The 19,567-nt window shown below is 50.7% G+C and overlaps 1 protein-coding gene across 2 annotated transcripts in view; it reads right to left on the bottom strand.

Moving 5' to 3' along the window:
• Positions 1-19,567, bottom strand: part of Galnt9 (polypeptide N-acetylgalactosaminyltransferase 9) — a 71,112-nt gene that overhangs the window by 12,099 nt on the left and 39,446 nt on the right. For both annotated transcript variants that reach the window (XM_052754877.1, XM_052754878.1), the window contains 4 exons: positions 16,686-16,852; positions 15,163-15,337; positions 11,641-11,838; positions 5,508-5,625 (listed from right to left, as the gene is read on the bottom strand). In XM_052754877.1, the coding sequence (XP_052610837.1) occupies positions 5,508-5,625; positions 11,641-11,838; positions 15,163-15,337; positions 16,686-16,852 (658 nt within the window). The remainder of the gene's footprint in view (positions 1-5,507; positions 5,626-11,640; positions 11,839-15,162; positions 15,338-16,685; positions 16,853-19,567) is intronic.

The following is a 19,567-nucleotide window of genomic DNA, read 5'->3' as shown; positions in this document are numbered from 1 at the left end:
GAGAGGCAGCTCAGCAAGACTTCCCTGGAGGGACAGGGCCCAAGTGACAGAAACGAGAGAGGGGAGCAGAGGTAGCAGGCAAGTGAGAGCAGGTGGAGTTGAGACTGGAAAAAGGAAGAAAAAAAGAGAGCCATAGACGAGAAGCATGGGCCGCAGTTGCTGGAAGAACCGCAGAGAGCTACAAGCCTTAAGAGCTAAAAGATCCTGACACCCAAGGCTCGAGGGCTGTGACTCTTGTCCCTCTAGGCCAAAGGGCCCCGGCCCCAAGGCTTTCTTGGGAGCTGTATCACCAGAAGGTGACACTTTCAGCTGCTCTGCAGCTGTCTGCTGCCACTAGATACCTCGGCCAGAAGCCGAGGATCACAGAAGCTGCTAAGTGATCGGGCTGCTGGTAGTTAAGGCCCAGGGCAACAAGCCTCCATCTGGAGAGTCCAGAGCAATTCGGCCCTGCAGTTTAAGGTTAGACAAACATTTCAATTATGAGGTGTTACGTATCTCTCAGCCTCAGCGGTCAACCACACCAGAGCCCATGAATACATTAGCCGTGACAGGACAATAGGTTCTCGGAGACACCATGGCCACATCCGAGTTCTCACAGTGGGTGGGGGCATGGCTCCTGGACAGGTGGAGGCATCAGTCATCCAGTGGGGTAGGCTCTGGGACGTGTGTGTGTGTGTGTGTGTGTGTGTGTGTGTGTGTGTGTGTGTGTGTGATGGTTAATCTAGATTGTCAACTCGATAAGACAGAATCAACACGCATGCACGCGCACACACACACACACACACACACACACACACACACAAAACAACGACAACAAAACCCCAAAAACCTCTGGGCCCATCTGTGAGGAAGTTTCTGGACTGGGTTAACTGAGGAGGGACAACCCACCTTGAATGTGGGCAGCACCATCCCATCAGCTGAGGGCCCGGGCTGAATAGAAGAGAAAGTGACTGAGCACCAAGCGTCCATCTCTCTCTCCACTTCCGGACCATGGATGGACGCATGGGATCAGCTGCCCCACGCTCCTGGTGCTGTGATTTCCCTGCCGTGATAGGCTGCATTTTCAAGCCACAGGCCAAAATAAACCTTTCTTCCTGTAAGTTGTTTTTATTTGGTATTCGGTCACAGCAATGAGAAGAGATGACCAAGACTCGAGGTCTGTGCAGAGTCCTGGGATACAGCATGTGAGTCCACCAAGATCCCAAGGCCTGGGCATGGCAGCTGCCCTCACTGAAGATGGCAAAAAAAAGCCAGCTCTCCTGAGTCATCATGGAGATGGGTTCCAGACCTGGTCACCTGCCCTGCTTGCTCCTGACTGCCTTTGTTTTTATTTCCAAGTCCCCAGTAACAGCTTTCTCTCCTGAGAAAGCCACTCTACATCCACCTGCTTAAAGAATGAAGAAATGTAGAAGACCATGCCCCTCACCCCACAGGCTGTCCCCAAGAGCCACTCTGTCCCCTTCCAGTCTAAGCCACAGGCACCCTGTAAAGTGCCAGCCAGCCGTGATGGCTTGTTACCACGGCCGCGTGCACACACACACACACACACACACACACACACACACACACACACACACACGCGCGCGCGCGCGCGCGCGCGCACACCCATCTTCTGTTCTCTCTAGCTTGGATTGGTCCTGACTCCTTGTTTGTTTCCAGAGCACCCAGGCACTATGAGTGGGGATGGTGACGGACTGCAGCTGCCCAAATTCCAGGGTGCCCTGACTCTCTCTATTTGCAAGCCCCCTTTGTCCACCCATATAACAGGAGCATAGCCAGAAGGGTCAGATAGATCAACACTGATCTAGGCAAAACAGTTTCTGTGATCGCTACTGACTGCAGAGATGCCTGTTCCCTAGAAATTTCTGGAACCACACCACAGGGAGGGCTCTTGGAGGACCCATCTTACATGGATTTAGAGACAATGCTAGGGAAGACCAGAGATTCCTGTGGATTCTCTAAGAAAAAGTACCTCAGCAAGGGGCTGCCCCCACAGTTAAAGGGACCTGGAGCCACACAGGTGCCAGAGGGATCAAACTGGGTCCTTGGTGGTGTGGGGGTGAGGGTGGAGATGGGGGTGGGGAGGGGGGAGGCAGGTCACTTTGTTTCCTCTCCATAGGCCAGAGCTAGAGAAACCTGTCCAGTAGGTTCCTGGTTTGGGGGTTCCCTGGATAAGTAGAGTTTATCCCTGCAGGGGCCTTTGGAATTCAGACTCCAATCTTTAACAATGAAAACAGAGGATCTGGGGCTCAGCCTTAGGGTGGGGCAGGGAAGCAGAGCTTCTTGGCAGTGGCCTGGCTCAGAGGAATGCTGGCCTTCTTCCTGCCCAGCTCCACAGGGTTTTGTAAGGATGCTGTGTTAGCCCATCCCTTCCCTTCTCTGCCCTTACCCTTTCTTCCTTCTTCTATGACTTATTTTATTTGGCTGAAACTGTCTGTTTCAATGAAAGCTGCCATAAATGCAGTCAAAAATAAAAATAGAACATATACATTAGGCTCACTTGTGTGCCGTACACATGAGGGGCATGTGGCATACGCACCAGTGACTGCCCCCTCTTGAATTCTGTGTGCAGGTCTCTGCAAAGAATCAGATCTATCTCTGGGTGGAGCTATGCCCTTGTCTTGTCCCTTAATGGTTAATTCTGCAGAGCAGGGCAGGACCACCCCTAGGAAAGTGGATTCACTTTAAGATCATATACTTTTCCTGATGTAGAAGAAAACTCAACAGAATTACTGTTATAAAGTATTTGTTAATAATTTGTTTAGGAGACATAAAATTACACAAAGTAGAATTTAGTTAAGGGGGTGTTGACCCCCAAATGCCCCAAAGATAAGTAGTATGCTAGCCAGGCTTGTTAGAGATAACCAAATTTACAACACTAGGATGTAAATGTTCACTAAGACTCATGCCCAAAGAACGTGCCTCTGACATGCTCAAGGGGGCAGTGCTGAGCCACAACCAGTGTTCATTCCTGGCCTGCCAGAAAGTCCCCAGTTCTCTTCTTGAGAAAAGCATAAATCTGCAAGGCGGGCAAGATGAACCTAGGTAACAATTATTTGAAAAGAACAACACTGGTGCACTTAAGAAATTATTCTGGCAATATCATTGCTATCAGAATCTCCCATCTGCCCGAGTGGCCAGACTTGCAGTCTCTTTCCTGTCTCTGTTTAAATTGTTCCAAGTGTGACCTGGGGCCAGGACCTAAAAGAGATTTAAGGATGACAGCGTCTGTAAAATGCATGAGCCTTAGTTTTACTAAGTAAAGTCTTCTATTAGCAACCAGCTTGTGTTTGGCCGATAGTCCTGTTGGCCTGTCGCTTTGGTAAAGACTTTTCTTCCTCTTTAAGTGTGCAGAGAGATTTCTCAATGAAAGGGACATTCCTTCCCAGAGTTTCAGCCCCTTAGTGCACTCCCTATGAGCCTGGGGTTCTCCTGGGTTCGTCCACCTTTGTGCATTCCAACTCGAAAAGATTCATCGATTCCCTTTCTTCTTTTTATCTGGGATGCTGGTCAGAGCCTAACTATGCATTTCAACTCCCTAATGCAGGCTTTGGGCTTCCCTGAACACTTTCTAAAGTTTCCATCCTCACAGCCTGGCTGCCTGCCACCGTATGGCTGACCTTGACTTCCACGCCTGCTTATCTTCTCCATTCTCCAACAGCTGTGAAGTTCACTGCTTACCTGTCACTGTTTTTTTTTTCTGCTAAATTCTAAATCGACCTCAAGTTTTCATCCGAGTCTTCTTTGTCCTCCAGGAGGCCAAGAGCCTAGCATAGGCCTGCCACACACAGCCTCTGCCTGCCCCGAGCCTTACCAGCATAAGCAGAACCCTGACTGCCAGTCTCCAAATCCAACCTGATTTTTTTTTTCTTTTTCAGGATAAAACAAAGCATTGGACAACCGTTTTCTCTACAAAACACTCGGAACTGAAGCTTGGGATAAGGCTGAGTCCCAGGCCCTTCTGGCTTGGCCTTAGGCTGCAGCGAGGTCTTTCTCAGAGTGACAGGACTGCATGGATGCTGAGCTTGGAAGGGACTTCAGGATCTGTGGGATGCACCCGCAGTCAGCCCCAACACCTCTGAGACACCTCTGTCCTTCTATTTTTGTTTTTTTTTTTTTTTTAGCTGAGGATCGAACCCAGGGCCTTGTGCTTGCTAGGCAAGCACTCTACCACTGAGCTAAATCCCCAGCCCATTTGTTTTTGTTGTTTGTTTGTTTGGTTGGTTGGTTTTGTTTTTTCGAGACAGGGTTTCTCTGTGCAGCTTTGCGTCTTTCCTGGAACTTATTCTGTAGCCCAGGCTGGCCTCAAACTCACAGAGATCCACCTGCCTCTGCCTCCCAAGTGCTGGGATTAAAGGCGTGTGCCACCACCGCCTGGCCCTCTGTCCTTCTAGATGCACAAGAGCAATATGGCAGGGAAGCCGCTTTTCACCGCTCCCTCCTCTGCCCACCACCTCCATCTCCTTCTCAATTCTTCTCTCAGCTATGTCCTCTCTGTCTATCCTCTTCCATCCTGCAAGTCAGAGGGATCCTGGGAGAAGATATCAGGAGCCTTGGAGTGCTCCATGTCCCACTTCATGGACTGGGCGTGTACCGTCCCATCTCAGAGGTAAGGCCACACAAACCTTGGGAGCACCCATGCTGCCTCAGAGCCTTGTGCTGGCCAGTCCTTGCCTGCCACATCCTGCCTCGCTGTCTAGGATCCTGTGGCTCACTGGAGTGTTTCCCTAAACGTCTTCATTGTGGGTAGTGCCCCCACCACCTCCCTGCTTCATTTCCTACTCTGTCTTCCCCTCGGAGGGACACTCTTTCTTTTCTCTAGTCATTTCCTTCTCTAGAAGGCAGGATGTGGGAAGGCCAGCCATCCTCTCTCGCTCCCTCTGTAGCCGTAAAATCCAGCTACGAGGCGTTCAGCGTGTCTGTTGCTAATGATTCCAAGTGCCCTAGGGATACGGAGGAAAAGGCCCAGGGTAAGGGCTGTGCCCACATCTGACTCACAGGGATTGCACAAGGGCTCATGGCTGCTTAATCTCCACTCCACAACCTCTCTGCTTGACGTCAAGGTCCATGCTCTGCAGCAAGGCCCCTGTGCCCAGTTCTGCCGGTCACCTCCACTTCAGGCCGTTCCCATGCTCCCTCCACAGAGGAACTGGCACCTTCTGTGGATGCTCTGCCTTCCCCCTCTAACCGAGGCGGTAGGTATGTTGAGCTGTATCTAACATTTTCCCCACTGTGTCCACCTGGGCCCCCTGCTCTAAGGATGAGACTTTCCCAGGTAACCCCACCAGCCAGTGCGCATCACACAGGAAATGACAGTTTGGAGCATTAACAGACACACGAGCTCCATCTGCTTTGATCGGCTCACAGGCAGCTCTTCACTTTTAAAAGCGCTGGCAAGGACTCCCACTGGGCCTTCAGCTTAGCTGGGTTAACAAAATCTTCCAAGCAGCTTAGGGCCTCAGACCCACCTCCACTCCCCAGAGCATGCCAGCCCTGTGCCTACTCACCCGCATTCCCAATTCAATGTTCTCTGCGCCGTACACCTCCATGCCTGGGTCCAGCAGGCCAATGTCCCCGAAGTACTCCCTGTCCACCACAAATGAGCAGCCAATCATGGCAGGTGTCCTGGGGAAGGAGAGATACTGAGTGAGGGGTATCACCATGCTGTGGCCCAGAGCCCCCATCTGCCTGTGAGACCACAGCCGAGCCTGCCCCTTCATATTCCCATGCTGCTTGTTCCCACAGACATCGGTGTGTCCTGGGTACAGTGAGAAGCCATTTCTCCAGCTGCCATGGACCTGTCCTTGTATACCTTAGGCCCTGGCAGAACAGTACAAACCAGAGTCCAAGAACTTGGCTTTGGTTGTGTGACTCCAACAGATGACAGCGTCTTGGACACTGTTTTCCACATGTCCCTCCCTAGTCTTCCTCCTCCAGTGTCTTGTCTTGTTGGTGTGTAAAGATTTAGGGATATGTGGGGCAGTTGTGTAAGTTGTACACTATGAAAAGCTTTACTGACATCAGTCTGAGTGACAGGCTCTGACATTACAGAGCACACAGCCATGCAGCTGTAGTCAACAAACTGCCAACTGTCATGTGATATTTCAACTTAAACCCACACACTTAAAAATGGTAACAAAAAGCCTTTTGGCATTTTGTTGAAATCATGAATGGATATGGTAATTATCTAGTTACCAAAAATCCATCCATGTCAGCCAGGCAGTGGCAGCACATGTCCTTAATCTCAGCAGCACTTGGGAGGCAGAAGCAGGTGGATCTCTGAGTTCAAGGCTAGCCTGGTCTACACAGCCAGTTCCAGGACAGCCAGGGCTACACCGTGAAACCCTGTCTCTAAAAACAAAAAGCAAAAACAAAACGAATCAGTCCATCGATGCACCTACACCTGGGAAGTGGTAGCATGGAAAGGCAAAGATCAATAAAGTATCAGGCAGGGGTGGAGAGTGAGTGGCCACCATCTTCATGACACTTTGCAAGTGTGGATGGATTGGCACAGGGTGGAGTGGGCTAAGCCTGCCAGGCAGACTGAAAAAGACTGGAAAAAATGAAGAAAAGGCAGTGCCTATGTACAGACCAAAAGACACTCGTGGACTGTGAGCCACATGCCTGAGAACAAAGGCATCCCTCAGCATCCAGAGTTTAGTCTCTCCCAGACCAGGGCACTCTGAGGGACTTGTCACAGCTCCTGATGCTGAAGCCAGTGGAGGCTGCTCAGGGCTCCTGGTCCCCAGCCTTCTGCAGGCCCAAATCTTTCTAATAAAAAGAATGAAGAGCTATTGGTTTGCATCAAATTTAACTGAAGCATTCTGCTCTCACTGACTGGAAAGGCAGTAGTAAACATCATCTGAGAACACAGTGGTATTAAAAAGCAGTTGTCTTTTTATTTGTGCAAAGATACATTTTTTTCACAAAGCTAACAGTAACAAAATTTTAATAGCACTTCTGATTTTTAATAGCAAGAACTCAATTGGTTAAGATATGATCCCAGTGTACAACAGGTACATCTCTCCTCTTAATGATAACAATCCCAGGGTGATTTCCAATGGAGAGAGGTGCCAAATTCTCCATCACTAAGGCTATTATACCCAGTAATGACTTTTTATTATTGCTTGGCTTCAAAGTAAACGTAAACTCACAAGGCGACAGTACAGGCGTCAGGCGCACTGACTTTATTTGCATGAGAAATTCTCACTGTGGTGACAAGAAGAGAAGAACCAAGGGAGACCTCAAATGAGGTCTTCTCAGGTTAGGATATGTGTCCTGGTCATTATAAGGATGACCCCCACTTCTGCAGCATTCAGAGGACAGTAAGACACAGTAACAGGTCCCCAAGGGTCCTGGCCTGGGGATCTGTTTGTCCCAACCAGATCGCTTGCCTCTAACCCCGTCTTCTGGGACTTTAGGATTCATGAGGTCCTGGGTGTTTCTGTTGTACCATAAAAAGTGGGTCTCTGTGGTCTCTGTGGTTGACTGGATAAATAAAGAGTGGTTTGTGCACAGCATATAATATTATTATTTGGCCTTTACAGGAGTATATCAGGCCACCAGAAGTCAGGCCATGTCAAGGAATGGCCAGAAAGAAACTGTGGTCACATTTGGGCCCTGGTTCACAGGCTCCCTTACCTTTCCACACATCTCTCTTTCATGTCTCTCTCTTTCACTTCTGGGAGTTCTATTATTTGTGTAAAACTTGACTCCAGTATTCTATTCCAGTCACATTTTTGGAAATGGCAGAGGAGATTCTGCAGACCCACTGGAGCCATGGGGGGATGATGGGTCAGAAGCAGTATTCCCTGGCACCCGACCTGCAGATCTGTGGCTCTGAGTGGAGGTCATGAGCAGTCAGTTCAGAACCAGTGTTCAAAACTGGGGAAGTTCTGTTTTTTCTCGTTCCCAATCTGCTAAGTGATCTTGAGCTCTTCACAGAAGGCTATACAGGACGGATATAATGATGTGTGACTTTGTAGGGAGGGTGCTTTCTAATTAGGAGCTGGTCAGGTTTTTTTTGTTTTGTTTTGTTTTTTGTTTTTTAAGCTTAAAGATAATTCTGTTAAGGGCAGACAAGACCCTTAATCCCAGCACTGGGGAAGCAGAAACAGGTGGATCTCTGTGACTATGAGGCCAGCCTGGTCTATACATCAAGTTCCAGGCCATCCAAAGCTGCAGAGTGAGACCCTGTCTTAAAGTAAGGGGGTTGGGGGGAGGAACCATGCCATTTTGCCATTTGAGTTAAGCCAGCATGGCAGAGAAGCAGCCACATGGTGGGGAGGAGAGCTTCAGAGGAAGAGCTAAAAAGCCCAAAGTGTTAGGGAGAGCACACCTAGGCTTAGGCCAGTATCCGAAAGAAAGAGAAAAAAAAAGTTAGGCCTTTCTGAGTCCCTGCTCAGAAAGGTGGTGGGTGGTGGGGGACCTAACAAAACCTCATGAGTTCTGTTATAACTGCACCAGGGACAGGCTTTCCAGGAAGGAAAAGTATATTATCTCATTAAAGGGTTAATTATTCCCCCCATCTTTTTAGGATGGTGTTAGGTGAATCTGCCTCCCTGAAAGGTGGTCCCTTTAGCTAGGACATTGATTGGCTCAGTTGGTTTAATCAAGGAGATAATGGCATGTCTCCATCCACAGGCAGATTCCACTCTTTTGCTGGTCACACTTTTGAGGAATCAGCATAGATCTTCTTGCGTGAGAGGAAGTAATCTTGGTGAGGAGCAATAATCAGTCAGGTCCTCAGCTGTGAGAGAAGCCATGCATGACAGGGATTTTGTCCTTGTTTCCTGCTAACACAAAGTAGGTGCTGTCTGATGGGGGTCTGTCTTCGATTCCTGATCCTCCAAGTGAGAAGGGTGATGTGAGTCAGGATTCACCGTCATCCCAGATATTACAGAGTGAGGGAGGTTACATCCAACAGGGTTCTCCCTCCTGTTGCTCCTGATCCAACACCGTGAGGGGGGTGATACCCCACCCTCTCTCACACTCCGTGAGGGAGGTGATGTTTGACAGGGATCCCCCCTGTTGCTCCTCCTCATCCAAAACTGTGAGGGAGGTGACACCTGGCAGGGTTCTCCCCCCGCACTTCCTCATATTCCAGAGTGAGGGAGCTGATGTAGAACTGCATTCTCCCGTCTCTCCTCATGTGTCGGAGGGAGGGAGGGAGGCAATGATGAAATCCCCACCCTTGTTGCTCCTGGTACTCCAGAGTTTAGACATGAGGCCCGAGTGGATTCTCCCTGAACAATAACGCCAAGACAGTGATGCACAGCAGACGTATCAAACCACCGCCAAGGACAAATCCGTGAGGGAGGTTATTATGTCTGTCAGGATCTTCTCCCCTGTGACGGCTGGTCCTCCAGGGTGAGGGAGGCGATATCAGATAGGACTCACCTGATCAAACCATTTGGCTTGTTTCTACACTGAGTCTGTTATTCTAAAAATTGCCATTACAAGCACTTGTATGGGAGCATTTTTAAGGACTGTGTTTTCACTCATTTTGAAAAACCTGCCAGGAATAGAACGTCCAGATTATACAGGAAGTTCTTGCGTGCTAGTTCTCCAAAGTGGCTTCCACTAGCCCGGCATGAGCTTCTGTGTGCTCCACCCACTTAAAAAAAGTATTATCGATCTTCATTTCAGCCACCCTCTTGCGTCCATAGCGGTGTCTCTGCAAGGTTTCAAGTTGCATCTTTTCAACTGGAGTTTCCATCCAGCATCTTTCCAGCGGTTAGCCAGGTGACCATCTCTTTTATGTGGTGTCTGTTAACTCAGCACCATCAGTTAGCTGGTTTCTGGCAGCAAGGTTAATGGGTGATTCTAATAAACGTGTTTGGGAACCGCCATCCCACCAGACTCAGTCAGGCCAGCAAGCTCATTCCTCACTGTCTCCCCGGTATCCGGAGCCTGCCATAAACTGTAGGAGATGCCTCCCGTCGGGCCTCCGACTTCCACCGATTTCTAAAATGTCACACACAAAGCATTTATCTTGCTGCTAATTGGGATCATGAAATGAATCTCAAATGAAGAAAAATAACCTTCAGACTGTCACTTTCTGCTTCAATGAGCCCCTTGGGACCCATCTGTGAGCCTTGTGCTCAGGGAAGCTCTGTGATCTGGCCTTGCTGCAAAGCCCAGAGCCCAAGTCCCTGCTCAGCAAATCACTGCAGGCCGGCCCAACTGCAAGACTCCCAGTCCATCTCTGAGGAAACAACCATGTGGAGCTAGGAGGTATGGGGAGATGGCGCTTTGCCAACTTTGGAAGCTCCTCAGTCTTAGCATTGTGAAACCATTTCCTCTGGGATGATTTTTTTTTTCCCCTCCCTGCTCTGTGCCAAATGATTTCATCTGGATTTTACCGCCAATAGCTCTCTGCCAGGGGAGAGGCGATGAGCAAGGCACTTCAATCAACTAGTTCTACAGTCTGTAGGGTCAAGCTGCGCACCGGCCTGAAAGGCCCCCAGGAGACCCCTCCTATAGGGGAGATGGGTCCAAGGGACTGAAGTCACTCACAACATTGTAGCCGGAATGCAACATTTTCACCAGAAGGCAAGGAGGTGGTTCCACCAAGACCCACCGCCCTGGGGGGAGACAGGGTAAGGTGAGCAACAGCACCCTGGGGATGTTCACTCATTCCAATGACAGTTCTGAAACCCAGGTGGGCCCCCAGGAGAAAGTGGAGCAAGCTGCCAGATGTGAAGGTACAGAGTCCCCCAGGGGCTCATCAGAGGGTGTGGTGGGAGGGGGTGTTCTGGGGACACCCGGAAACTGCAGAGACACGGGAGTGACCACACAGGCAGGTGAAAGAAGATCGATTAAGTGGGATGATATCGAAATCCAGCAGGATGACAGATAGTGGCAGGGTCTCCCACAAACAGGCTCCCATGGCCCCTGCTAGGCAAAGCTCATAATTCTTCCGAATGAATGAGGCTCCCGGATCTCATGAAATGCTGGCATCGTGTATTTTTGAAATGTTTAAACCTCCTCTCCTTGAGTCTAAGGAACCAATGCAAACTAACGGTAAACTGTTCCACAGGGCAATGTGAGGCCAGACTACTGTCCTTACTGAACACAATCCGTAGCCAAGCGCTGCCCTCTCACACCATGCTCAGGGCTTCCCCATGGCTGCCTCCTCTGCTCTCTGCCTTTCTCTGTCATCTCTCAGTCTCTTTCCTGTCTGCCTCTGTCTCCCTCTTAGTTTCTCTCTCTCTCTATGTTCTGTCTTTGTTTATACATCTCTGACCTTTAGCCTTTATCTCTCAGTCTTTCTGTCTCTTCACTGTCTCTCAGTCTGTTTCTGTCTCGGTCTCTGTCGCTCACTTGGCCCCTCTCTGTCTTTGACATCCCCCACCCCCACCCTGGTGCCATGTCTTTTAGTCTCTCTCTCCTTCTCTGTGTCTGCCTCTCCTTCTTCCAACCTCATACAATCAGGCCACAACCTAATCTGGTCATCATTCTGGACTTGGATCTGAGCCAGCCCTGTCCCCCGGCTCTATCTTGGCAGTCCCTGCTCCTTGTAAGGGGCACATTTTTCATCTGAGGCCAGGCTGGGGCCTCTTCAAGAAAATGACCCTCCCCCTGGTCCCGAACCATCTCTGATGGCACCTCCCCACCCTCACACCGATCCTGGCTTACCTGATGGGTGCAGACTCATCACCGCGGTCCAGCCAGTCCTGAGGAGGGATGATGTACATGCACCACAGGCCCCAGTTGTAGCCGTGGGCAGCGCTGGCGTACTGCTGTACCTCAAACGTGCTGTACTTGATGTTGTCGATGGCTGGCAGGATGATGCGCCGGCGGTCCTCCCGGATCCGTGCAAGGGCGGGCTCGGCCCTGCAGAAGGCAATGGCCATGAACAAGAGCCATCCCAGAACCCTCAGCAACCCAAGGAGGGAGCGCCACTGGCCATGAGTGCAGACCCTTCAGCTGGGCCTGGTATCTAAGCTTGGTTGGCCCCCATCTGCTGTGCACAGGACCCAGTCACAGCGGACTTGGACTCCTAGAAATGGCTGCCCCTGATGCCTTGATCAAAGCCTGGGCCTTCTTGACTGGTCAGTGCTAGGCACAGGGACATCTGAATGTTCTTCATGGGTCAGCCAGGGCCCTGGGGTGTACAGAGAGATTTCTTAGCCTAACCCTACTCTCCCCTCTATCCTGTACCTGTGGTAGGTACATGCATTTGCAAGAGTTAACTGAAGACCTATTGTGGGCCACACTTGCTGTAACAGATTGCATTCATCAGAAGAAAAAAAATATCTGTGCCTCATGGTGCTTACATACACTGTACGCAATGCACAGCCTGCATAACAAGCCGTGGTTAAGGGGAATGCGGATGGTGAGGCCTGAGTAGAGGATGTGTGGGAGGTGAAACGCACTATGGGAAGCGGGAAGTGGTGAGTGGGGTGAGCTCTGCAGTTCTAGATGATATCCAGTGTGGAGTGCTCTGGGCACTGAGTGGGAGGACGCCAGGGTGAGGGGGATGGAGGTCTACACTGACGGAGCAGCTTTACCAGCCATGGGCACATTCCTAGTATGCATGGGTGGAGGGGGTCAGGATGCCATGGGAGAGACGGGCAAGAGAGGCTCTAAAGGCAGAAACAAAGGGTCAAAACAGCTGACTTTCTCTCTATGACATCAGCTGGGCAGTATCTTGGAGGTAGCAAGTAGACCTGGCCTTTGGGGTCACATTGTCTCCCACAGGACAAGGTTCTATTTGGAGGGCTGCATCCAAACTAGGGCTCACCTAATATCTGAGATTGAGGTGAGTGGTGGGCTGAGGGTCTGTGCTTTAGAGATGGAAGGATCAAGAATCGGGCAATATGGGGAGGGGCCAGCCCCTAGCCTTGTCCCTCTGGGAGCCTCTATTGACTCACCTCCTCATCCATGAATGAATGAACAAAGCATACCAGAGAGACTGCAAATGCCATGTCTGCTAACAGGTAGGATCTGCAATAAAGGCCATGCTAGGAGGATGCTGTTCGCAGATAATGGAGTTTCCAATTGAATAAAAATGAGTTATACAGGTTAAGCATTGCACTCTGACTGATAAATTCAGCTCTCTCAGGTGCCCACTATCCCTCAGGGAGCTGACAGTAGATAGCGTGCCAGTTGTTGTGTGGTGCACAGCCCACACCACAGGATGAGGTGATTCTTGTGGGAGGGTGCATGATGACACATAATGGATGATATAGGATTCAAGGAGGTGACAGAATAATGGGGAAAGACGTCATGTGGCAGTGGCAGAGGAGGGGGGCATGGGAGTACGAGGAGCAGAAGAAAGCCAGGTCTGTCAAACACCTGTTGAACACAACCAGCAACCCGGGCTGGATATTCACAGAGCCTCTCACGGTCCCCAGTGAGGACCCACCCAGGGCCAGGTCACCAGGGAACATCCAGTTGTCCATTTTGTCCCATTTTTGAGAGAGACTAAAACTCAGAGTTTCTGTATCACTTCTTCCACCTCTTTAAAAAAAAATTCAAGTTACATTTTATTTATTGTGTGTGCACACCTATGTGCATGCCATTTATTGTGTGTATACACATACATGTGCATGCCATAGTGTATGTGTGGAGGCTGGAGGACAGCTTAGAGAGACTGATTCTCTCTGTCTACCATGTGGGTCCCAGGGATCAAAGCCAGGCTTGGCAGCAAGTGTCTCTACCCTCCGAGCCATCTCACCAACCCACCAATTCTTTTAAACTGAGAAGTTGGTCATGGTGTCAACCTGGGGGTTGGATTGAGTGCTACAAAGGGACTCAGTGCGCAACTGTGTGCAACTATCTACTCGTTAGTCCAGCATGCCTCTGAGCTCCTGGCTGTTGTACAACATTTCCTTGTTCACCCTGTCCGGCCTCTCAGACAGGTGTGGCTTGGATGCAGCTTCTCTTGTACAGCCACTGTGATACCACAGGTATCTCAACATGTTCGGTACAGGGGCTTCCTGGCTGAGCCAGTGACCAGCGTTCCAACAAGGGACAGGAGGCCATGTGAAGGCCAGCAGAGGAGGAGGTGTGCAGTCACGCGCTGAGGGATGCCTGACCACCAGGAGCTGAGAGAAGGCAAGACCCTCTCTAGAGCCTCAGAGGGATACAGCCCCACAGCACCTTGATCCAGGTGCCTGAGCTGGCAGAGGACAAAACCCAGCTACCCCCAGCAGCCAGGGCTTTGGTCATGGTGTCCCCAGGGCAGTGCTATCCCAGGACACTCTTCCCTTTGCACCCTATGGTGCCCACTCTCACTTCCCACACCACATTGGCCTAAAGTGGCTTAAGGTCCCAGTTGCTCATGTGACATGCGCCTATGTGATGGCAGGTGTCACTCTGCAGTCTTGACAAGCACACAGACACTGAGTCCCGGACCACAGTCACAAGCAGGGTTTCTAACGCCCCCTTCTCCGTATGAGAAACAAAGATCACGGGTGATCACTGCCAGTCACACCCCCAGGTACAGCACACCCTGCAGAGAGTAACAGCTGGGGACCCTGGTCATCGGAGGAGGCCTTTGCCGAGTCAGGAAGCTCCCTGCTCCTCTGCCCAGCTCCTGCCCAGGGTCAGCAGGAGGGACAAACTCTTTCTTGGCAGCGTGGGACAAGGAGCCAGCTCTGGCCCCAAGCCTCTGACATGGCTTTCCCCATAGAGGTCACTTGCTAGGCAAAAGATACTGTCCTCCGAGGCATCCTTTGCTGAACAAACATGAGAAACCCCAGGACCGAAACTCGGAGGTGCTCAGCCCTTGTGGATGTCTTGAGCTTACACAGGCCTGCTCTGGTCTAAGAAGCAAGCAGGGACAGGTCCCTGCCTCCATGGACCACAGGATCCTAATCTATCCTATAGGGATAGATAGATTGCTCCTGTAATAGATGTCTTGCATACCTTCTGGCCTGTGACCACAGGATGGGGATGCTTCTTCACCTCCTGGTCACAGGGTCCCCTTGGTTTCTCATTTGAGCCCAATCCTTCCCCTGAATGAGAAGTAGTACCTAGAATTTCTTGATCTAGAATTTCCCACAAGGTCCATCCCTCTTACGCCTGATGGCTTGGCCTATCAGCAGAGACCATCTCTGGAAACCTCCAGAGCCACAGCCCCACCCAGCCTTAGGTGCTCTCTGCTCTGAATCCCCACAGGATGTCCATGTGTTCATGACCCCCAGCCCTTACCAGCCAGTGTTGAACTCCACGTGGGCATCGAAGAAGCCGACGATGGGCGCCGTGGCCACCTTCCAGCCCTGCAGCCGGGCACGGATCAGACCTTCCCGGCGGCTATTGCGAACAACCTTCACGAGGCCCGGGTACCTTTTGTGAACGTACTGGTCCAGGTTGAACTTGAGTTCCACTGAAGGGGAAAGAGACGTGTGTTGGCATGCTACGCTGGCAAGAGCCCAGGCCACGACTGGGACGTGTGAGTCCTGCTCCCAAATTGGAGTTTCAAAAGGTACTGTGAGGCCACATTAGGTGAGATCCCACATGCTGGCAAGACTATGAGAGGACAAAACCCCAGCCCTGTGAAGCTGGTACTCCAGTGGGAAAGGGAGCAAAGGGGGAACCGAGAACACCTCAGACAGACCACAGTGATAGAGGCAGTATAAGCAGCAGGACCAGCCACTGAGCTACAAACGGGAATGAAGACCCTGTGCAGATGAGGGGGCAGCCAGCAAGGTCCCTCCACACTAGGGAGCCGCTTGGTCATAATGAGATAGGACACTGATACTGCCGCAATATGGAGGGGCGGTCGCACACCAGCCACTTACAGATGGATGTGGTTCGACCGTCTTCATGAAATGCCTATGGGTGTCAAGTCCACAGAGGGACAGAAGGAAGCTGTCGGCAGCTGGGACAGGTAAAGAATTGGTTTCTGTGACAATGCATGGTGGCTGGTGCCTGTGATCCCAGAACTCAAGCAGGTGAGGCAGGAGGATCTCAGTGAGTCTGAGATCAGCTTAGGCTGTGTGATAAGTCCCAAGCTAGTCTGGGCTTCAGGATGAGGCTCAAAAGACCACACACACACACACACACACACACACACACGAGTTCTGAGGTAGAGGTGGTGGTTGGATATCCTCAATATCATTGAACCACGTACTTGAAAATGGCTAAATGAGGGAGTTTCTAGATTGGGTTAGTTGAGGTGGGAGGCCCATCCTAACTGTGGGCAGCACCACCCACAGGCAGGAGTCCTGGACTAAATAAAACAGGAGAAACTGAGCTGAGTACCAGTATTCATTTTTTCTCTGCTTTCTGAATGTGGATGTGACCAGCTGCCTCACGCTCCTTCGGCCATCCCTTCCCCATCATGATGGACTATACCCTCAAACTGTGAACCAAAATAGACCTTCCATAAGTTGATTCTGTCAGGTGTAAGTAACTAATGCTGGCCCACTGGTAGCAGCCTTGAGAAGAAGAGGCACAAGGAACTGCACCCCAACAACACAAAAACAGAGCGAAGGGTTACAGCCCGGAACCCCTTGTGTTGCTGCCAACAGAGGACGAGAGGATGCTTTCCCTGGCCGTACCTCCAGGCTGTTGCCTCAAAGCTTAGCAAGTCAACTCTATGGCTTCAAGACCCTAGTTAGAAGCCCTTGGCTGGGGCAGCCACAGGAGTCTACACACCCCAAGAGCCGGTCCACCGCTGCAAAGCTGTGCGCTCGACATTGCTGCCCTTCGCGGGCACGCGGCCCACTCACCGTTGTCACTATTATCATCCACCAAGATGACTTCCTTCAGGAGCTGGGAGGGTGTGTGGTTGACCACGCTGTGTACAGAGCGCAGGATGACGGACAGTGCCTCGTTGACGAAGATGAAGACCACAGAGATCTGGGGAAGGTCTTCGGAGTGTGTCATCTGTCGGCACCTGTGGAGGCATGGAGGTCATCAGGGGGTGCAGCAGGCAGCGGGGACTGGGGTGGTCCCTATGGGAGGCCACCCTGGCAGGTTCTAGACCCTGCAGCCAGCAGAAGAACAGCAATCAGTAGAAATCGAGAAACACTACCAGAGGAAAGAGCCAACCGTTTTTGAGGGAGACCAGCTCCCTCTTTTTCCCCCAGGGTACTCTTGAGGAAGGAGAAGTGAGAAATATGTAGCTAGGAATAGATAGAAACAGGATAGCTCGGGAGGGCATGGGTCAAAACCCATGGCCCCTTCTGTCTCTACTAAAGGGCTTTTAAAGAAACACCAAGGGGTGGAGCAAAAGACCTCCCCCCAGCACAGCCAAATGCAGACTATCCCATGGTAACCATGCACATGGGCAAGCCATCCCCTAATGCAGCCCTGCTGTGTAAAGCAAGCTCAGATCTCACTAGGAAGCTTTTGTGGACTCCCACATCGTTTCCTTTTGGAAGCTGCAGTTTCTCACATGCTGAGCCTGCGCCCATCCATTTCAGCCTTTCCTACTACAGGAGGCTTAGCTGGGCACTCCAGGAACCACTGGGTAGGGAGAGGATAGGAACTCATGAGGTCTATTGGAGGGAGCTTTGCTGCCCGGGCCTGATACTGTCCCCTAAGTGTAGTTCCAGTAGTGTCCATGGTCTCAGAGCAGGAGGAACAGGATTTGAACCCTAGATAACTGGAGAATCTTGTTCAACCAGCTCTTGTCATCCAAGGTTCATCCAGGCAGACAGTAACATTCAGCCCAGAACAGCTGGGTGCACATGTTTAACAAGGACTGCTAAATTGAGGGGAGTGTGCAGGAGCCACCTGGCTGTTGGGAACCAATGTTCTGGGGCACCACAAGAGTCCAGTGTGAAAGACTTAGGGGGGAACCTCATGCCTCTGGGCATGCTGAGGGAAGGACAAAGCAGAGAGAACCAGGGCTCTGTGGTTGGAATCCAGGACCAGAGACAGAGAGCCTTGTAGTGGGGCGAGGGTGTTGTCAAAGCCATACTTCGAAGAGCAACAAACATGGCTGACAAATACATAAAGGTGTGAAAGACAAAAACCAAGGGAGTAGAAGCAGGAGGATCAGGATGCAAGGTCATCCTTGGCTACGTTGCAAGTTCTAGCCAACCCGAGTGTGCCGGCTTAGTTTTATGTCAACTTGACACAAGCTAGAGTTATCTGAGAAGACTGAACCACAGTTGGGAAAATGTCTCCATAAGATTGGCCTGTAGGCAAGACTATGGGGTATTGTCTTGATTAATTACTGATATGAGAGGACCCAGGTCACTGTGGGTGGTGCCACTCCTGGGCTGGTGGTCCTGAGTGCTATAACAAAGCAGGCTGAGCAAACCATGGAGAGCAAGCCAGTAAGCAGCACCCCTCCACGGCCTCTGCATCAGTTCCTACCTCGAGATCCCTGCCCTGCTTGAGTTCCTGTCCCAACTTCCCTCAGTGCCGGGCTATTACCTGAAAGTGTAAGATGATATAAACTTCCCCCCACCCCCAAGTTACTTTTGGTCACAGGAACAGAAACTCTAAGGTACTGGGATATATAAGACCCCGTCCCAACCCAGGGGCTGCACAGATGGCTCAGTAGTTAAGAGCACTGGCTGTTCTTCCAGAGGACCCAGGTTCGATTCCCAGCACCCACATGGTGACTTACAACCATCTGTAACTCTAGTTCCAGGGGAGTTGACACCCTCTTCTGGCCATCAAAAATACCAGGAATGCAAGTGACGGACAGACATATACATATATGCATGCATATATGCACATATATACAGGCAAAACATCCGTACACATAAAATCCAAATAAGAAAAGGTGGGAGGGAGGGGGAGAGGGAGGGAGGCAGGTAGGTTGGTCAGGTGGCTTATACTTGCAATCCCAGTACTAAGGAGGATGAGGCAGGAGGATCACTATGAGTTTGAGGCTAGCCTGGATACATAGTGAGTTCCAGATCAACCTGGAATAGAATGAGACCCTATCTCAAAACAACAAAGAAGAAATGGATAAAAAGAGGAAATGAAACTCAGGTAATTGTGTGAAAACAAGGGATGGGACTCACTGAAAGCTGCTGGATGCTTCCTTCCTTAAAGTGGAAAAAGCTGTTCAGTTAAACACACCTACATTTGTGCTACAGGATACGCTTGGTGGGTGAACGGGTAGCAAAAGTAGACAGAGGTGGAACAACACCGGGCGTGAGGGTAGATAACACCGAGGGAAACAAAGCCGTCACAAGCCGTCATTATTAAAGTGAGGAAAGGCTGGAGAAGAGCTAGGGGGTCTGACCATGATGCAGCAGCAGCAACACACCGAAAGCACTGGGGATGGGGGCAGGAGTCTGCAGGAATTACACACGTCCCTAATGCTTCCAGAGACTGTTTTCGTTTTATTCTCAACAGCTAAAGGCACTTGACAAGTCTGATAACATGAGTTATCAACCCCAAGACCCACAAAGTGTAAGGGAAGAAATAGTTTTCGCAAGTTGTCCACTGACTTCCAGACGTGTGCTGTGGCATGCATGCCCCCCCCCAAGCCCACAAATCAACAAATAGACAAATAAATAATGTAATTTAAAATTCTGTATATGTAAGAAAAGAAAATCATAGGGGTGCACAAACAGGCGGCCTCCTCCTCTTCACAGCCACGTGGGGTTTGGGGGGGTCTCTCCTTAACTAATCACATCCATAG

The sequence above is a fragment of the Peromyscus californicus genome, unplaced genomic scaffold (genome assembly GCF_007827085.1).
Source record: "Peromyscus californicus insignis strain IS unplaced genomic scaffold, ASM782708v3 Scaffold_2__1_contigs__length_46816999, whole genome shotgun sequence".
Classification (NCBI taxonomy): domain Eukaryota; kingdom Metazoa; phylum Chordata; class Mammalia; order Rodentia; family Cricetidae; genus Peromyscus; species Peromyscus californicus.
This window is presented reverse-complemented; position numbering and strand designations above follow the sequence as displayed.